At 48.2% G+C, this 14230-nt stretch overlaps 1 protein-coding gene across 2 annotated transcripts; it reads left to right on the forward strand.

Moving 5' to 3' along the window:
• The first annotated feature begins 156 nt into the window (after positions 1-156).
• On the forward strand, positions 157-13987 carry VCP (valosin containing protein). 2 transcript variants are annotated; one of them, XM_030884160.2, is made up of 17 exons: positions 157-327; positions 3521-3632; positions 3818-3990; positions 5089-5231; positions 5801-5931; positions 6641-6772; positions 7721-7823; positions 8476-8609; positions 8688-8823; positions 9182-9294; positions 9703-9867; positions 9957-10079; positions 10340-10552; positions 10740-11048; positions 11329-11484; positions 13014-13168; positions 13319-13987. In XM_030884160.2, the coding sequence occupies exons 1-17, from the start codon at positions 311-313 to the stop codon at positions 13422-13424; spliced, it is 2421 nt and encodes an 806-aa protein (XP_030740020.1). In that variant the 5' UTR covers positions 157-310; the 3' UTR covers positions 13425-13987. The 2 variants fall into 2 exon arrangements, with proteins under 2 accessions (XP_030740020.1, XP_060156780.1); XM_060300797.2 differs by lacking the exon at positions 157-327 and adding an exon at positions 779-933.
• Positions 13988-14230: the final 243 nt, after the last annotated feature.

Below are 14230 nucleotides of genomic sequence, written 5' to 3' on the forward strand. Positions count from 1 at the left end.
GCTGAGGTGAGAGCACCTCTCCTTCCGATGATTCGGCTCTTCTCGGCTCAGTCTTAGCGAAGCGTCTGCAGCCGTCGTTTGGGTGGTTGCTGCCGCTGCCCCCTCGCGGATCAGGCGTCAGCGTCTCCCGCCCGCCCGCCCACCGCCCCGGTGCCGCTGGGAGGAAGCGAGAGGGAGGCCGTCTGCGGGTTTGTCGCTCCACTCGTCCTCAGCCCGGGAGACCCAAGACCCGGCACAGTCGGTCGCCTGCCACCCCTTGTAGCCGTTACCCACGGGCCGCCACAGCCGCCGGCCGGGAGAGGCGCGCGCCATGGCCTCCGGAGCTGAGTGAGTGTGTGCGCGCGCCCGTCCGCCCACCGCGGGTGCGCGCACCGGCTGACCCGCTTCGCTGAGTAGGCCCGGCCGGGCCTGGCTGTGGGCGCGTCTAGGAGGTGGAGACAGGGAAGGAGGGAGAGGAGAGAAGAGGAAGGGGGCTAATGAGGAGCCGCGGACCCATTTGGGCCCAGCTGCGCCCCCGCGCGCCCCCTAGGCGGGGCTTGCGTTGGGCCTGGGTCGGGGCCTGGGCCAGATCGTGCTGTGTCATGCAGGCCCGGGCCGGCATGACTGGCTCCTCTGGGCGGCCGTCCCGGCCTAGTGAGGTCTGAGGGCCCACACTGCTGGCGCGGCGCCCCGGGACCTGGGGGCGCCCACCTGCGATCCGGCCTGCCACCCGCTCTAGGCCTTTGGTCCCCAGAGAGTGCAGGCCCTGCGGGCCCAACGCCCTAACTGCGCCCGGTGGGCGTGGACTTTGGGCCACGTGAAGGCCTTAGGAGCCCGGAGACCGAGGCGGAGGCCGGAGCAGGGGAAGGCCTGGCGAGCTCAGGGAAGCTCACGACGGCCACTTTAGAGCCGGCTCGGCCTGGCTTGTGGTTGGCATCGTCTACGACCTGACTGGTGAGAAGCTGTTGGGGAGAGGCGGGCCCAGCCTTTCGCATCTGGCCGCCTTCATACTTTAGGCCTGTTGTTATTCATACGAGAAGGCTTTAGTTAGTTTTCCTTGATGTTGTGAAATGAGGTTCAGTAGGTTCTTGCTAAAATTCAAACTTCAGTTCGTATTTTGTGAGCTTTCTAGATTTCAGCCTTTGAGGTGTGAGAGTTAGAGATGCCTTAACTAGTCAAAGACACGTTTCTTTCCCTAAGCAGTTATGTTGAGCAATCCTGGGCCCTCTACTAAGGAAAGCATCAGATAAAACCTGGCCACCTCTACCTATTTTAGAATTAAGAGCTTTAGATACTGGTGGGGGGGGCGGGGGGAAGACACCCTCATCCTATGGAAACCCTTCTATGCAAATCACCTTCCTGACTTGAGAGTTTAGTTTTTTTTGAGATGTGTTCCTTTTTCTCAAGTTTCTGAATTGAGGTGAAGTATTACTCAGGTGCCTATTTAAAAGGACTGCTTAATAAAGAATTAAAGTAGTCTCTTAGTCTTTAGTTTCCAAGACTAAAAGTCCAAAATTCTTGGAACCTGGCATCATAGACAGTTTCTGATCCCTAGGTCATCTTGATGACTTACCTGAACTCTGTCCAAGTCCCCTGTGGCCCATTGGGGTTCTGGAAAGGGCCTGACTCATGCATAAGACCAGTGGGATGTCCCCAGAGAGCCTCCGGGACAGCTCTTGGCCCATGATCAAACTGAATTCCCTCATTTAGAGATTACTTCCTTTGATCTCAGTAGATAGATGTGGAATTAAAGGTCCTTACTTTAAGGGAAAAGCATCCCACTCATCTCCAGTGCTGGGGTCAGGAATGGTAGGCAGATTGGAGGTTTTCCTAGGATGCAGCTTTGGGGTTAAAATACAAACTGATGACTAGAGGCATCTGGCATTTTGTTTTTCTCTAGCCCTGGTCCTATACATCAAACGGGAAGATGGGCAGCCCTTGAAGGGTATTTTAATGCATAGGGGAGACGGAGAATGGATGGATTTAAATTGCCCTCAACTCTCATATTGACCATGCTTGCTTTCTAGGGTGTTGATAAGCATTGGAAGAGTATGCAGCATTGTGATCACCACCTTGGGGTTGGGGGAGGCAAGTTTAAACCTAAGGAAACTCCACTCTTGGAAACTAGTTTAAAGGGAATGAATAAACTAGTTTAAAGCCTATGTGAGAGGCTCAGCAGAAAACTTTCAACCTTTTTAGATGAATGGGATTTGTATTTCTTTTGAGTGTATCAGGACCAAAAGATGTAAAAAATCCCGTAACTCCCTAGCTCGTATTCTAGAGCATAGGCATCTTTTTTCTTGCAAGTTGTGAAGGTATTTCCAATAGGAATACTTTTTTGTCTTCTTTTGTTGACTGATAGATGCTTAGAACGATGCCTGACGTATTTTTTATGTATATGTATACACACACACACACGTGAATTTGTTGAGTGAAGAAATAACCCGTGGAAAAGCCTCCTTTTTATTTATTTCTTGGCTTCTTCCATTGTCTGGCCCTCTTATTTTGGTTAATGCTCATGTTTTCCTGAGCCTTACTAAGAGGAGGTAGCTCTTCAGAGGGAGAGCCCACTGTGTCTAGTTAGTGAAGGCTGGAGATGAGCTAAGTGAGAAATTGGTGTCAGATGAATGATCTTAGCTTCTAGGAAATGGTAGAAACTATTTAGATAGTTTAAACTCAGTTCAGACTCAGGCAACCTTGATTTGGGTGAGAGGGATTTGGCTTTGCCCCATGTCTCAGCATTTCTCGGTTTTAACTTTTTGAACCAACCCCATGGAGTTGTGTGTCTTTGCAGAGGTTTCTGAGATTCCTTTTGAGCTTGAGCTTCTTTCTGATGAAGGTTTCAGGTGTGTTAGTGTTTTGTGTGTGTTTTTTTTTTCCAAATATGATTGTCTTTATACTTTGCATTCCTGTGGTACATAGAATGCTCTGGCGTTCAGCAGGTTTAGCCAGTAAGAAGGGTAATTCTAATGATTCTTCATTGTTCCAGGATTGCTCTGTGGGGCTTGGGGCCTCCCTGAGCCCTACGGGAGACTGTCTTGCTTGCTTCCTTCTGCAAGAAGGTTAGCAAGGAAAGAGCTTGTGCTATGTTCTGCAGTGCTAATCATTCTGGCCGTTGATACCATATGTCAGGCGTTGTGTTGAACTTGTATACATTATCTTGCTTAAGACAGTAATCCTCTGAGATGGGTGCTACTATAGTCCCCATTTTACAGAAGAGGACATCAACCTCCAGAGAGGTTAAATAACATGGCCAAGATCACAGTTAAGTGGCAGGGCTGGGATTCAGACCCAACAGGTCTGACTACAGAGCCCCTTCTCTTAATCGCTATTCTATACTGTCTGAGACTATTTTCATTTTGCTAAATACTGCTCAGTCTCCACTTTTATTTTGTTTTCTTAGTTTCCTGACCCTGGGGCAAGATCACCTGGGACCTTACAGCTAGGATACCAGTACTCAGAATACCAAGAGTTGCTGGTAGAGACTGGTGGGGCCCTTGCTGGAATATGTTTTGGAACTGACTTCATTTTCTTTTTCTAGTTCAAAAGGTGATGATTTATCAACAGCCATCCTTAAACAGAAGAACCGTCCCAATCGGTTAATTGTTGATGAAGCCATCAATGAGGACAACAGTGTGGTATCCTTGTCCCAGGTAAGTTGGGTCCACAGTCCAATCTTTGCTTATTGCACTTAACCTGAGGGCTTTTCCCAGGTTTCTTTTCTCATTTTTCTTGCAGTGACCACAGATAGAGTGGGGTTTACTGGGAATCCCAACCTCCAGGGCTGCTGCTTACCCCCTGGCCCAGTGACCCAAAGGCCTTAACCTTCTTTCCTCAGCCCAAGATGGATGAGCTGCAGTTGTTCCGAGGTGACACAGTGTTGCTGAAAGGAAAGAAGAGGCGGGAAGCTGTGTGCATTGTGCTTTCTGATGACACATGTTCTGATGAGAAGATTCGAATGAATAGAGTTGTTCGGAATAACCTTCGCGTACACCTGGGGGATGTCATCAGGTGTGTGTGGGGTTCTTGGCCCCTCAGGGATGGGAGGCCAGAGACAGCCTGCATTACAGGCAGTACCCCCACCAAGGCCTTGGCAGCTGCAGATATTGGGAGCTTGCAGGCCATGGGAAGACTTATGTTTCTAGGTTGTCTTTAGGTTTTGGTTCTGCCTCTGGGACTTTAAAGCCTGCCTTTGCATGACCCTTGGGACAAGTTGGCATTTCTATGACTTTCTTGGTACCTTTATATTTTTCTACCAGAGGTATAACTTATCACACCTTAGACCCTGGTTTAGGATGCCATTTGAGTGTTTGTATCTGCCAAGTAACCTTACAGCTGGGTTGCATTAATGGCTTTTGTTGGGGCTGGAATGAGATGGGAGTATGGGCTACGAGGTGGACTCGTAGCAGGTTTGTATAAAGATCCAAGTTAATCTAGGAGAGAGGCATAGTTTGAGCCACACCTAGGATAGCACCAGTCTGAGTGATTTTAGACTTAACTTTAGGCAAGAGGCTTCCCCATCTTGGAGTCATCTCTAGCCACTGCTACCCAACCATCTGTCACTTGGCCAGGAGCATCTCAGACTTCTGATTCTTTTCCATGGATTCTAGGTTTCATGTAGCCTTCTTCCTGGAGGTGCTTAGTCACTTTCTCAAGGTGCTCTGACCACCTGACTGAGATTATTTTTTCACTTCTATTTCTCTGACCCTGACACTTGTCAGACTAAGGTCTCCCTTTGTAACATTGGGTTACCAATACTGACCAGAATGGGTCATCGTTGGATATCTCTCACTGAAGACCTTCCCTCTTGTGTCTTTGTGAGGGTTCCAGATGTGTGGGTCTTCCTTTTGGCTCACTGATGGGGAGTGGGCCACCCCAGCATCTTCTTCTAGAGGCTCCCCCTACTACCCCACCCTGCGTGTGACCTGTTCTGCTTGGCTGTTTCTTTGCCCTCACTCCCACCCTACCCTCCTGCCTCTCTTCACCTAAAGCCATTCCCTGCCTTTTCTCTTTTGCTTGCCATCGGCTGTCTATGCCAGGCCCTTTTGGACACCCAGTGCTTGGGGCTGCAGTTTGGTTGGTAACGTGGAGTCTGCTTGTCATCCTCAGCATCCAGCCATGCCCTGATGTGAAGTACGGCAAACGTATCCATGTACTACCCATCGATGACACGGTGGAAGGCATCACTGGCAATCTCTTTGAGGTTTACCTTAAGCCGTACTTCCTGGAAGCTTATCGACCCATCCGGAAAGGTGAGAAATAATTCTAGGGACTGAACTTAAGGGTGATTGTTTGTAGGGATACCCAAGAGTAAACCTTGGGATATCTTTGTCTCATTCTCATATGTGTGTCTATACACACACATTCTGTACATATGCTCATGTGTACTCTCTCCTTCCCCACTTCCTTCCACTCCCCCATTTCCCCATTCCCACTCCTTGCTCCAGTAGAGTAAGCTGTCTTCTCTTTTATCTCTGAAGGAAGAGGTGGGCCATTTTGGCTGTCCAAAGTGTACTTAATATTTAGCACAGTTCTACCATTGGTGGTTGTCGTGAAAGCCTGGGTTATCTATACCCCAGAAGTCAAAAACCTTATGGGCTTCTTTCTGACACGTCAGGTTTTGTTCACTATCTTGAGTGGCAGAGGGACTCTTCACAGTTTACTTTCTATTTTTGCCTAATGCTTAATGAGATGTGGATGGGAAGGAGAAAGGGCAATATCTAGTGAACTTGGCATTCTAGATTCTAGGTTTTGATGAGGAATTCTCACTTGGTCTGGTAATAGATACCTCTAACTGCTCTTGTGCTGATTGCTCTCACAGGAGACATTTTCCTTGTCCGGGGTGGAATGCGTGCCGTAGAGTTCAAAGTAGTGGAGACAGATCCCAGTCCTTACTGTATTGTTGCTCCAGACACAGTGATTCACTGTGAAGGGGAGCCTATCAAACGAGAGGTGAGTTCTCTCCCTGATCCCGGTACCCTACTTCGTGATTACTTAGTGGGACAGTTGTGTGGTAGTTCCAAAGAATATCCAGACTTGATAGCTAAGCTTCTTCCCAGAGGTGGAAAACCTAGGTATTCATTTCTGGGCCTAGGTGTTTCTTGGAAGTATCTGATACCAATAATTTTTAAAAACCTAGATTGAACCTAAAAGGTCTAAGTGGTTGGAATAATTTTTGAGGAAGTGGTGCTGATGCTGGCATCTAGACCCCTGTGCATTTCCCACAGTTTCTAGCTTCAGGTCTTAGGGAAGCCCATCCCAGTAAGACTAAGGACAGTGTGATAGGGAAAGGCTATGCTAGAAATCTTTGCCTTGGCATAAATAAATAAGTAAGTAAATAAAACAAAAGCAAAAATTGGGAATTCCCTGGCGGTCCAGTGGTTAGGACTCTGCACTCTCACTGCTGAGGGTGCAGGTTCGATCCCTGGTCAGGGAACTTAAGATCCCACAAGCTGCACAGCACGGCCAAATAAATAAAAATAAAAACAAAACAAAAGAAATCTTTTCTTTGGGATTTTTAGAGTTTTCCTTTGAGGCATGATCCCCTTAGAGGAGAATCTTCTCATACAGCAGATTTCTCTACATCAGATTTGGAGAAACTCACCTTTTGCTGATAGTAGTATTCCTGCCTTCTCCTTTTCTTTGTCTCTTCCATATTCAGGATGAGGAAGAGTCTTTGAATGAAGTGGGCTATGATGACATTGGTGGCTGCCGGAAGCAGCTAGCTCAGATAAAGGAGATGGTGGAGCTGCCCCTGAGACATCCTGCTCTCTTTAAGGCAATTGGTGTGAAGGTGAGCATCCTGGGCTCTGTAGGATATAGTCTAGGGTGGTGATTAACAGCTACTTGCTGTCTAATTCTAGGACGTCTTCATACATGTGTTTCATCATTGCCTTGGATTAGAGAGGAAGTATTGTATTTGAGTTTATAGAGGGCTCTAAATTCATTCATGCTACTAATGATCTACAACAGAGTGGGCCAGTTAAGTTCTCTGTTGTTTTTTTTTTTCTTAATTACAACCCTTTGAGAGGTAAAAACCATTTTCAACTAATGGACCCTGTAAATAAAATCTCACCATAGTTTGCCAACCTGTGTAGAACAGTGCTGCCCAGTAGAAGTAGAAGTTAAGGAAATTTGCAGAGTGTGAAGGATCCTGAGTCCAAAATATTTGCGAACTGCTGGTCTGAAATGTAACATCCCAATCATTCCCATATCATGGGACACCCTGAAGATGAAAGACAACTTCAAAGAGGAATACTTGTGGTAGTTGGTAAGGGAAGGCATTCCAACATGATAATAAATCCTGGAGGGTTGGGATAACTGGAGTGAGTGAGCCTCTGGCCGACACTCTTAAATGTCTAAGCTAGTCCTTGGTTCTTGTCTGTCTAAATTCAGGCCCTTGGCCTAATGGCCTCTTGCTTTTCCTAGTCCCTTCAGACTTCAGACTCAGTCACACTAAGAGTCTCTTGGTGTGGTTTCTCTGCTCTTTGTCTCCTATGCATTCATAAGTATTGTCAGCTTTCTAGCAGTATTTTCTCTGCTGCTAAGAGGAGTGAGTATGGTCTGAAGTAAACTGTCTTCCTAGCAGCTGCTGCTTGAGGGCTCACTCTTACTGGTGTCAGAGTTGAGCTCTGATTCTCACCCTCTCTAGATGGAGCCCTTGTCAAGCCATTTTAGGGTGGCTGGGGTTGGGAGAAGGCAGGAGTCTGAACCTAATCACACCTTCTGTACTGGTCCTCAGCCTCCTCGGGGAATCCTGCTCTATGGACCTCCAGGGACTGGAAAGACCCTGATTGCTCGAGCTGTGGCGAATGAGACTGGCGCCTTCTTCTTTTTGATCAATGGTAGGAGCCTTGGTTCACTTTGTGTTTGGCTGGACTCAACTCTGAGCTGAGCGTGACCCAGTCTCATGAGCTGGAGAACTCATGGACATGTTCATTTGTATACCTATGCTTGTGTATACTTCAGTAACTTTATTCTAAAGTACATTGCAGACAGATAAGCAACAAGGGGATGGTATTCTACTCTGGTGCCGCCTGATCTGTCCCCACCTTGAGAAAGATTGTGGACAGACTGAAGACATTTAAGAGGAGTAAGTTAGAATGAGAACTCAAAATGTCCATGCTTACTTATTTGAGAGGGTTTGGGGGAAGACTGGCTGAGATCAGCTATCTCTTTGAGAATGAAATTTAGCTGGTAGAGGTCCAACTGGTGTGCTGCTTCTGCTCTGGCCAGAGGTCTCATAGCATCTGCTGTGATCATTTCATACTTCCAGCTCAACTGTTCGATAAGTGTATTGAGCTCCTTGACTTTTTATCCTGGCTTGGTGGCTACCCTGGGATAATGGTTGGTAGGGGCTGTGAGAAAGTAAGTAGAGGTTATTACCATATTCTCACCTAGGACCTGTCTCTGGACTGGGCGAACAAGATAGCTGATTTCCTTTGAGATTGAGAAAGGATATAGTTTTGTCATTGTATCCATTCTATATGCTTTCAGGTCCTGAGATCATGAGCAAGTTGGCTGGTGAGTCTGAGAGCAACCTTCGTAAAGCCTTTGAAGAGGCTGAGAAGAATGCTCCTGCTATTATTTTCATTGATGAGTTGGATGCCATTGCTCCCAAAAGAGAAAAAGTAGGAACTTACCCGAGGGGATAGTGGGGTGTTGAAAGGTCCTGACTTCACTTCTGACCAGACATTCTGTCCCGACAGACCCATGGGGAGGTGGAGCGGCGTATCGTATCACAGTTGTTGACCCTCATGGATGGCCTAAAGCAGAGAGCCCATGTCATTGTTATGGCAGCAACCAATAGACCCAACAGCATTGACCCAGCCCTACGACGATTTGGTAAGGACCCCAAATTTCTTTTTTTGCTGTCCTTGCTCTTGGGGAGATTGTGGCTCTACTGGCCTTAATCCCATTGATCCCACATCTGTCCTTCATCTAAGTCACCTATTCCTGAGGATTTCTTGAAGCTCTTTGTAGTGTTAGGGCCCAGGGTTCCTTTCCCTTTTTCCATGTCATGTCTAGGGTGACCACCCATCCTGGTTTGCCTGAGACCAAGGGATTTCCCAGAATATGGGGCCTTCAGTGCTAACTTCAGGACATTCCTGGGCAAACTGGGATGGGTGGTCACCTTAGGCCTGCCCTTTCTTCCCTCTGCACCAGAAATGATTCCTGTCTATGTTTACGCACTGTCTCACAGGTCGCTTTGACAGGGAGGTGGATATTGGAATCCCTGATGCTACAGGACGCTTGGAAATTCTTCAGATCCACACCAAGAACATGAAGCTGGCAGATGATGTGGACCTTGAGCAGGTGGAGTGATGATGAGGGCTGGCCAGAAGTTAGGATATCTGTTTCCAGGCAGTTGAAGGGAACTGACTAGGGACATAAGCTTCAGATGTGAGGCAATTGATTTTGATTCTTGTGCAGGGGAAGGGAAGTGATCTCAGATTGAATCCAGGAAACTAGGGTTGGCATGTTTCTCGGTTGACACTGAATTAGAGTGAACCAGAATTTGGGGGGCAGCTTTATTTCCAGGCCCCGAGTCCAGGCTTGAATACTTAAAACCCAGCCGATGAAAGGGCCACTAGTATGTGTTCAGGGAAATGGAAGGACCCAGAGATAGAAGTCAGGGGAAGGGACCAGGATTCTGTTGTCTCTGAGCTTCCTAAGGCAGCTAGGTCTCAGAGACAGCATAGTAAGAAGATCTTCTCTCTGCAGGTAGCCAATGAAACTCATGGGCATGTGGGCGCTGACTTAGCAGCCCTGTGCTCGGAGGCTGCTCTGCAAGCCATCCGCAAGAAGATGGACCTCATTGACCTAGAGGACGAGACCATCGATGCTGAGGTCATGAACTCCCTGGCAGTTACTATGGATGACTTCCGAGTAAGGGCCTCTCCCATATCTCAGGTACACACACATGCACTTTGATCTCCCCTGGCAAGTCTCATCCCCAGTTTTTCTTCCCTTTTTAGTGGGCCCTGAGCCAGAGCAACCCGTCAGCACTGCGGGAAACTGTGGTAGAGGTACCACAGGTGACCTGGGAGGACATTGGGGGCCTGGAGGATGTCAAACGTGAGCTTCAGGAGCTGGTCCAGGTAGGGTGCTTGGTCCAGGGTGAGTCACTGCGTCAGTACATTGTAATTGAGCTGGGTGATATTGGGGTGTTGTCACATTCATTGCAGAAATTGTGAGCATAATTCGGGAACCTGCTATTCTCTGGTTGGAGGCACTAAGGAGCCTGCTTTTAGGGAACCTGGGTCTTCACCATGGGATGGTGTGGGAGGATGCTTCTGTTTGGTTAGGTTTCTTTCAAACTATGGAGGTATCCCTGAACCCTCTTTGCTTTTCCTCCTAGTATCCTGTGGAGCACCCAGACAAATTCCTCAAGTTTGGTATGACACCTTCCAAGGGAGTACTGTTCTATGGACCTCCTGGTTGTGGGAAAACCTTGCTGGCCAAAGCCATTGCTAATGAGTGCCAGGCCAACTTCATCTCCATCAAGGGTCCTGAGCTGCTCACCATGTGGTTTGGGGAGTCTGAGGCCAACGTCAGAGAAATCTTTGACAAGGTGAGCTATAGGTGGCTGGGCTATCAATTCACTTGCTTGGGGACAAGTTAAGGGTGGAGGCTATTCTTTGGGAGAGTAAACACCATCTCATTCTGGCAGCTCAGCTAGGGCAGTGAAGGTCACTTTATCTTCCGATCTGAGAGATCCGATTGTGCTAATGCTTGAGTCCATCTGTCCCCTCACACAGGCCCGCCAAGCTGCCCCCTGTGTACTGTTCTTTGATGAGCTGGATTCGATTGCCAAGGCCCGTGGTGGCAACATTGGAGATGGTGGTGGGGCTGCTGACCGAGTCATCAACCAGATCCTGACAGAAATGGATGGCATGTCCACAAAAAAAAATGTGTTTATCATTGGCGCTACCAACCGGCCTGACATCATTGATCCTGCCATTCTGCGACCTGGCCGCCTTGATCAGCTCATCTACATCCCACTTCCTGATGAGAAGTCCCGTGTTGCCATTCTCAAGGCCAACCTGCGCAAGTCCCCAGTTGCCAAGGCAGGTGCAAGGTCTTGGGGTCGTGGTGACTTCTGTGAATCTGCAGGCTGTGTGGAGTGGTGTTTGGTTCCTGGACAGGATTCCGTTGGGGATTCCTGGGGTTATGGTTGAAAAGGGAATATGGAAAATTTGGGGGTATTAGGGTAATCTAGAATAAGGAATAAAACGGGGTGGCAGAAGATGGGACAAACTGGAATTGGGAGTGTTTGGATGGTCAAAGATCCATGTATCACAGGGGAGGAGAGACTGAATGCTAAGATAGATATGTTGCTTCTTTTAGGATGTGGATTTGGAGTTCCTGGCTAAGATGACTAATGGCTTCTCTGGAGCTGACTTGACAGAGATTTGCCAACGTGCTTGCAAGCTGGCCATCCGTGAATCGATCGAGAGTGAGATCAGGCGAGAACGGGAGAGGCAGACCAACCCATCAGCCATGGTGGGTCTGCATCCTTTCCCCAGATGTGCCAGTTTTGGGAAGCCAGGGGACAGTCTCCACAATGCCCTAGAGTTAAGAGTATAAGATTTTGGAAAGATCACCTGACTGAGATGTTTAGCAGGGCATCAAAGAGAAAATGCTGAGCATATAACCTCTTCAATCAGGAATTATAAAGGCTGAGAAGAGATCAGCAGAGAAACACATAGAGCAGGGCTAAGAACCTAGTGTCTGTGGACCTATCCTTGGTGTTCCATGGACCCCTTGAATTAAATGCACAGTTTGGTGGAGTGTGTGTGTAAGCTCAATAAAGATAGGGACTCTATATCATCTTGCTTGTTTCCCATTGTATCATGGCACAGTGTTAGAGACTGACTTCGCGAATAAAGAAATAAATGGCTTTCTTTACCTTTTAGAGGGGGCCTGTGACATCTCTCCTTCCTCTCATCAAAGCTTATAAACTAGGGCTTCCCTGATGGCGCAGTGGTTGAGAGTCCGCCTGCCGATGCAGGGGACACGGGTTCGTGCCCCGGTCCGGGAAGATCCCACGTGCCGCGGAGCGGCTAGGCCCGTGAGCCATGGCCGCTGAGCCTGTGCGTCCGGAGCCTGTGCTCCGCAACGGGAGAGGCCACAACAGTGAGAGGCCCGCGTACCACAAAAAAAAAAAAAAAAAAAAAGCTTATAAACTACTGATACACTGATCCGAGGGCAGTCTCATAAATCATAGCAATTGAGTGGCTTCTCAGTAGAAGAGATAGGGTGTGAGCCTGGGCTGTGAAGAGAGAGAATTTGGGTAAAGGAAATAAGGCGCCCAAATAACCCGCTTGAGAAGTAGGATTACGGGAACTGGGAAAACCTGGGTAGAATTGAAGACATCATATGTTGCTGGAAGTGAGGCCAGTAGGTAAGGTGTAATCTAGATGTGATAAGCACTTTGACATTTTCTTTTTAAAAGTTTATGTTTTTGAGGTATAATTTACATATTGTAAAATTCGCCCTTTTTAGGTGTACTATTTCTGTGCTTTTTGACAAAATATATAAGTTCTATAACTACAGTTGAGATAGACAAATTTCCATCATCCCCAAAAGTTCCCTCGTGCCACTTTTTAAATTTTTTTTTATTTTTTGGCCGTGCCTTGCAGCACACGGAGTCTTAGTTCTCCAACCAGGGGTCAAACCCCTGCAGTGGAAGCGCGGAGTCTCAACCACTGGACCGCCAGGGGAGTCCCTCTCATACCACTTTAATCAGCTTCTTTTTCCCACCCTAAGCCCTTGGTAACCACTGATAAGAATTCTGTCCCTACAGTTTTACCTTTTCCAGAATGCATTGACAGGTTTTTAAGCAGGGCAGTGACTCGGTTTTAGGAAGATTGGCCTGGCAACCTGTTCAGGAGAGGCCCAACTTATTGGAGAGGCCCAATCCTCTAAGCCTCTGCCATAAGCTACTGCAGTAATGGGGTCAGGAAGGCCAGGGAAGGAATGCAGGCTGAGCCTTAACTAGCCCCGGTGGTCTGTGTTTACCTTTCCTGCAGGAGGTAGAAGAGGATGATCCAGTGCCTGAGATCCGCCGAGATCACTTTGAGGAAGCCATGCGCTTTGCCCGCCGTTCTGTCAGTGATAATGACATCAGGAAGTATGAGATGTTTGCTCAGACCCTTCAACAGAGTCGGGGCTTTGGCAGCTTCAGGTAACTAGGTTTCAGTGGGCAGTGCTTAATTTGTCTTGGATAACTCTACAGCCAAGGTAGTTGGAGCCCTAAGGAGGCTAGAATGGGTAGTTGTGAAAATCCTAAACAAGCCCTGCCCTAACCCTCTTTTTTGCCTCTGCTCTCGTGCAGATTCCCTTCAGGAAACCAAGGTGGAGCTGGCCCCAGTCAGGGCAGTGGTGCTGGCACAGGTGGCAGTGTGTACACGGAAGATAACGACGATGACCTGTATGGCTAAGTGGTGGTGGCCAGCGCGCAGTGAGCTGGCCTGGCTGGACCTTGTTCCCTGAGGGTGGGGGCGCTTGCCCAGGAGGGACCAGGGTGCGCCCACGGCCTGCTCCGCTCCTCGGTCTGAACAGTTCAGCCGCAGCCAGATTCTGGACCGGGGCTTGCTGTTGCAAAAAAATACAAAACAAAAGCGATAAAATAAAAGTGATTTTCCATTTGGGAGGCGGAGAATGAATTACCATCAAGAAATTGGGCCTTGGGCCCATGCTCTTTCTGTTGTAGTTTGGGGCAGTGCAGGGGACCTCTATGGGTGTGAACAAAGGCATTATCGCCATTCCCCACGGTAAAGCATCTGCACTTCACTCAATGCTGCCCAAGCCCTCCCTTCTTCCCCCTACCCAACCTGGGTAGGAGGGTGAAGGGCTACAGTTGCTGAGTGTTTATATAGAGAGTAGGTTGGTTCTTATTTTACATGCTTTTGAGTTAATGTTGGAAAACTAATCACAAGCAGTTTCTAAACCAAAATGACATGTTGTAAAAGGACAATAAACATTGGGTCAAAATGGAGCCTGAGTCCTGACCCCTGTGCCTGCTTCTTTTCCTGGGAAGGGCCTTGGGCTACTCCAAGAGTGCCAAGGCACTCTTCCAAATGTGAAATTCTAGAATTAAGATTGCACCCTCTTCCCCTACTGATAAACATTGGTATACTGCTGCCTCGCCCAGTGTCTGCAGTATCACTGGATAGGACTGCAGTGGAGGGAGAGCAGCCTGATGGAGCTCCAGATGTGGTGAATGTGGGATCCTCTACCTGTATTT

This window comes from Globicephala melas, chromosome 6 (genome assembly GCF_963455315.2).
Source record: "Globicephala melas chromosome 6, mGloMel1.2, whole genome shotgun sequence".
NCBI classification, from domain to species: Eukaryota; Metazoa; Chordata; class Mammalia; order Artiodactyla; family Delphinidae; genus Globicephala; species Globicephala melas.

Excerpts from the sequence above, each read along its gene's own strand:
- VCP (XM_030884160.2), top strand. Across the intron at positions 10,080-10,339 it reads AGCTTCAGGAGCTGGTCCAG|TATCCTGTGGAGCACCCAGA; the intron begins GTAGGGTGCTTG and ends TTTTCCTCCTAG. Across the intron at positions 10,553-10,739 it reads TCAGAGAAATCTTTGACAAG|GCCCGCCAAGCTGCCCCCTG; the intron begins GTGAGCTATAGG and ends CCCCTCACACAG.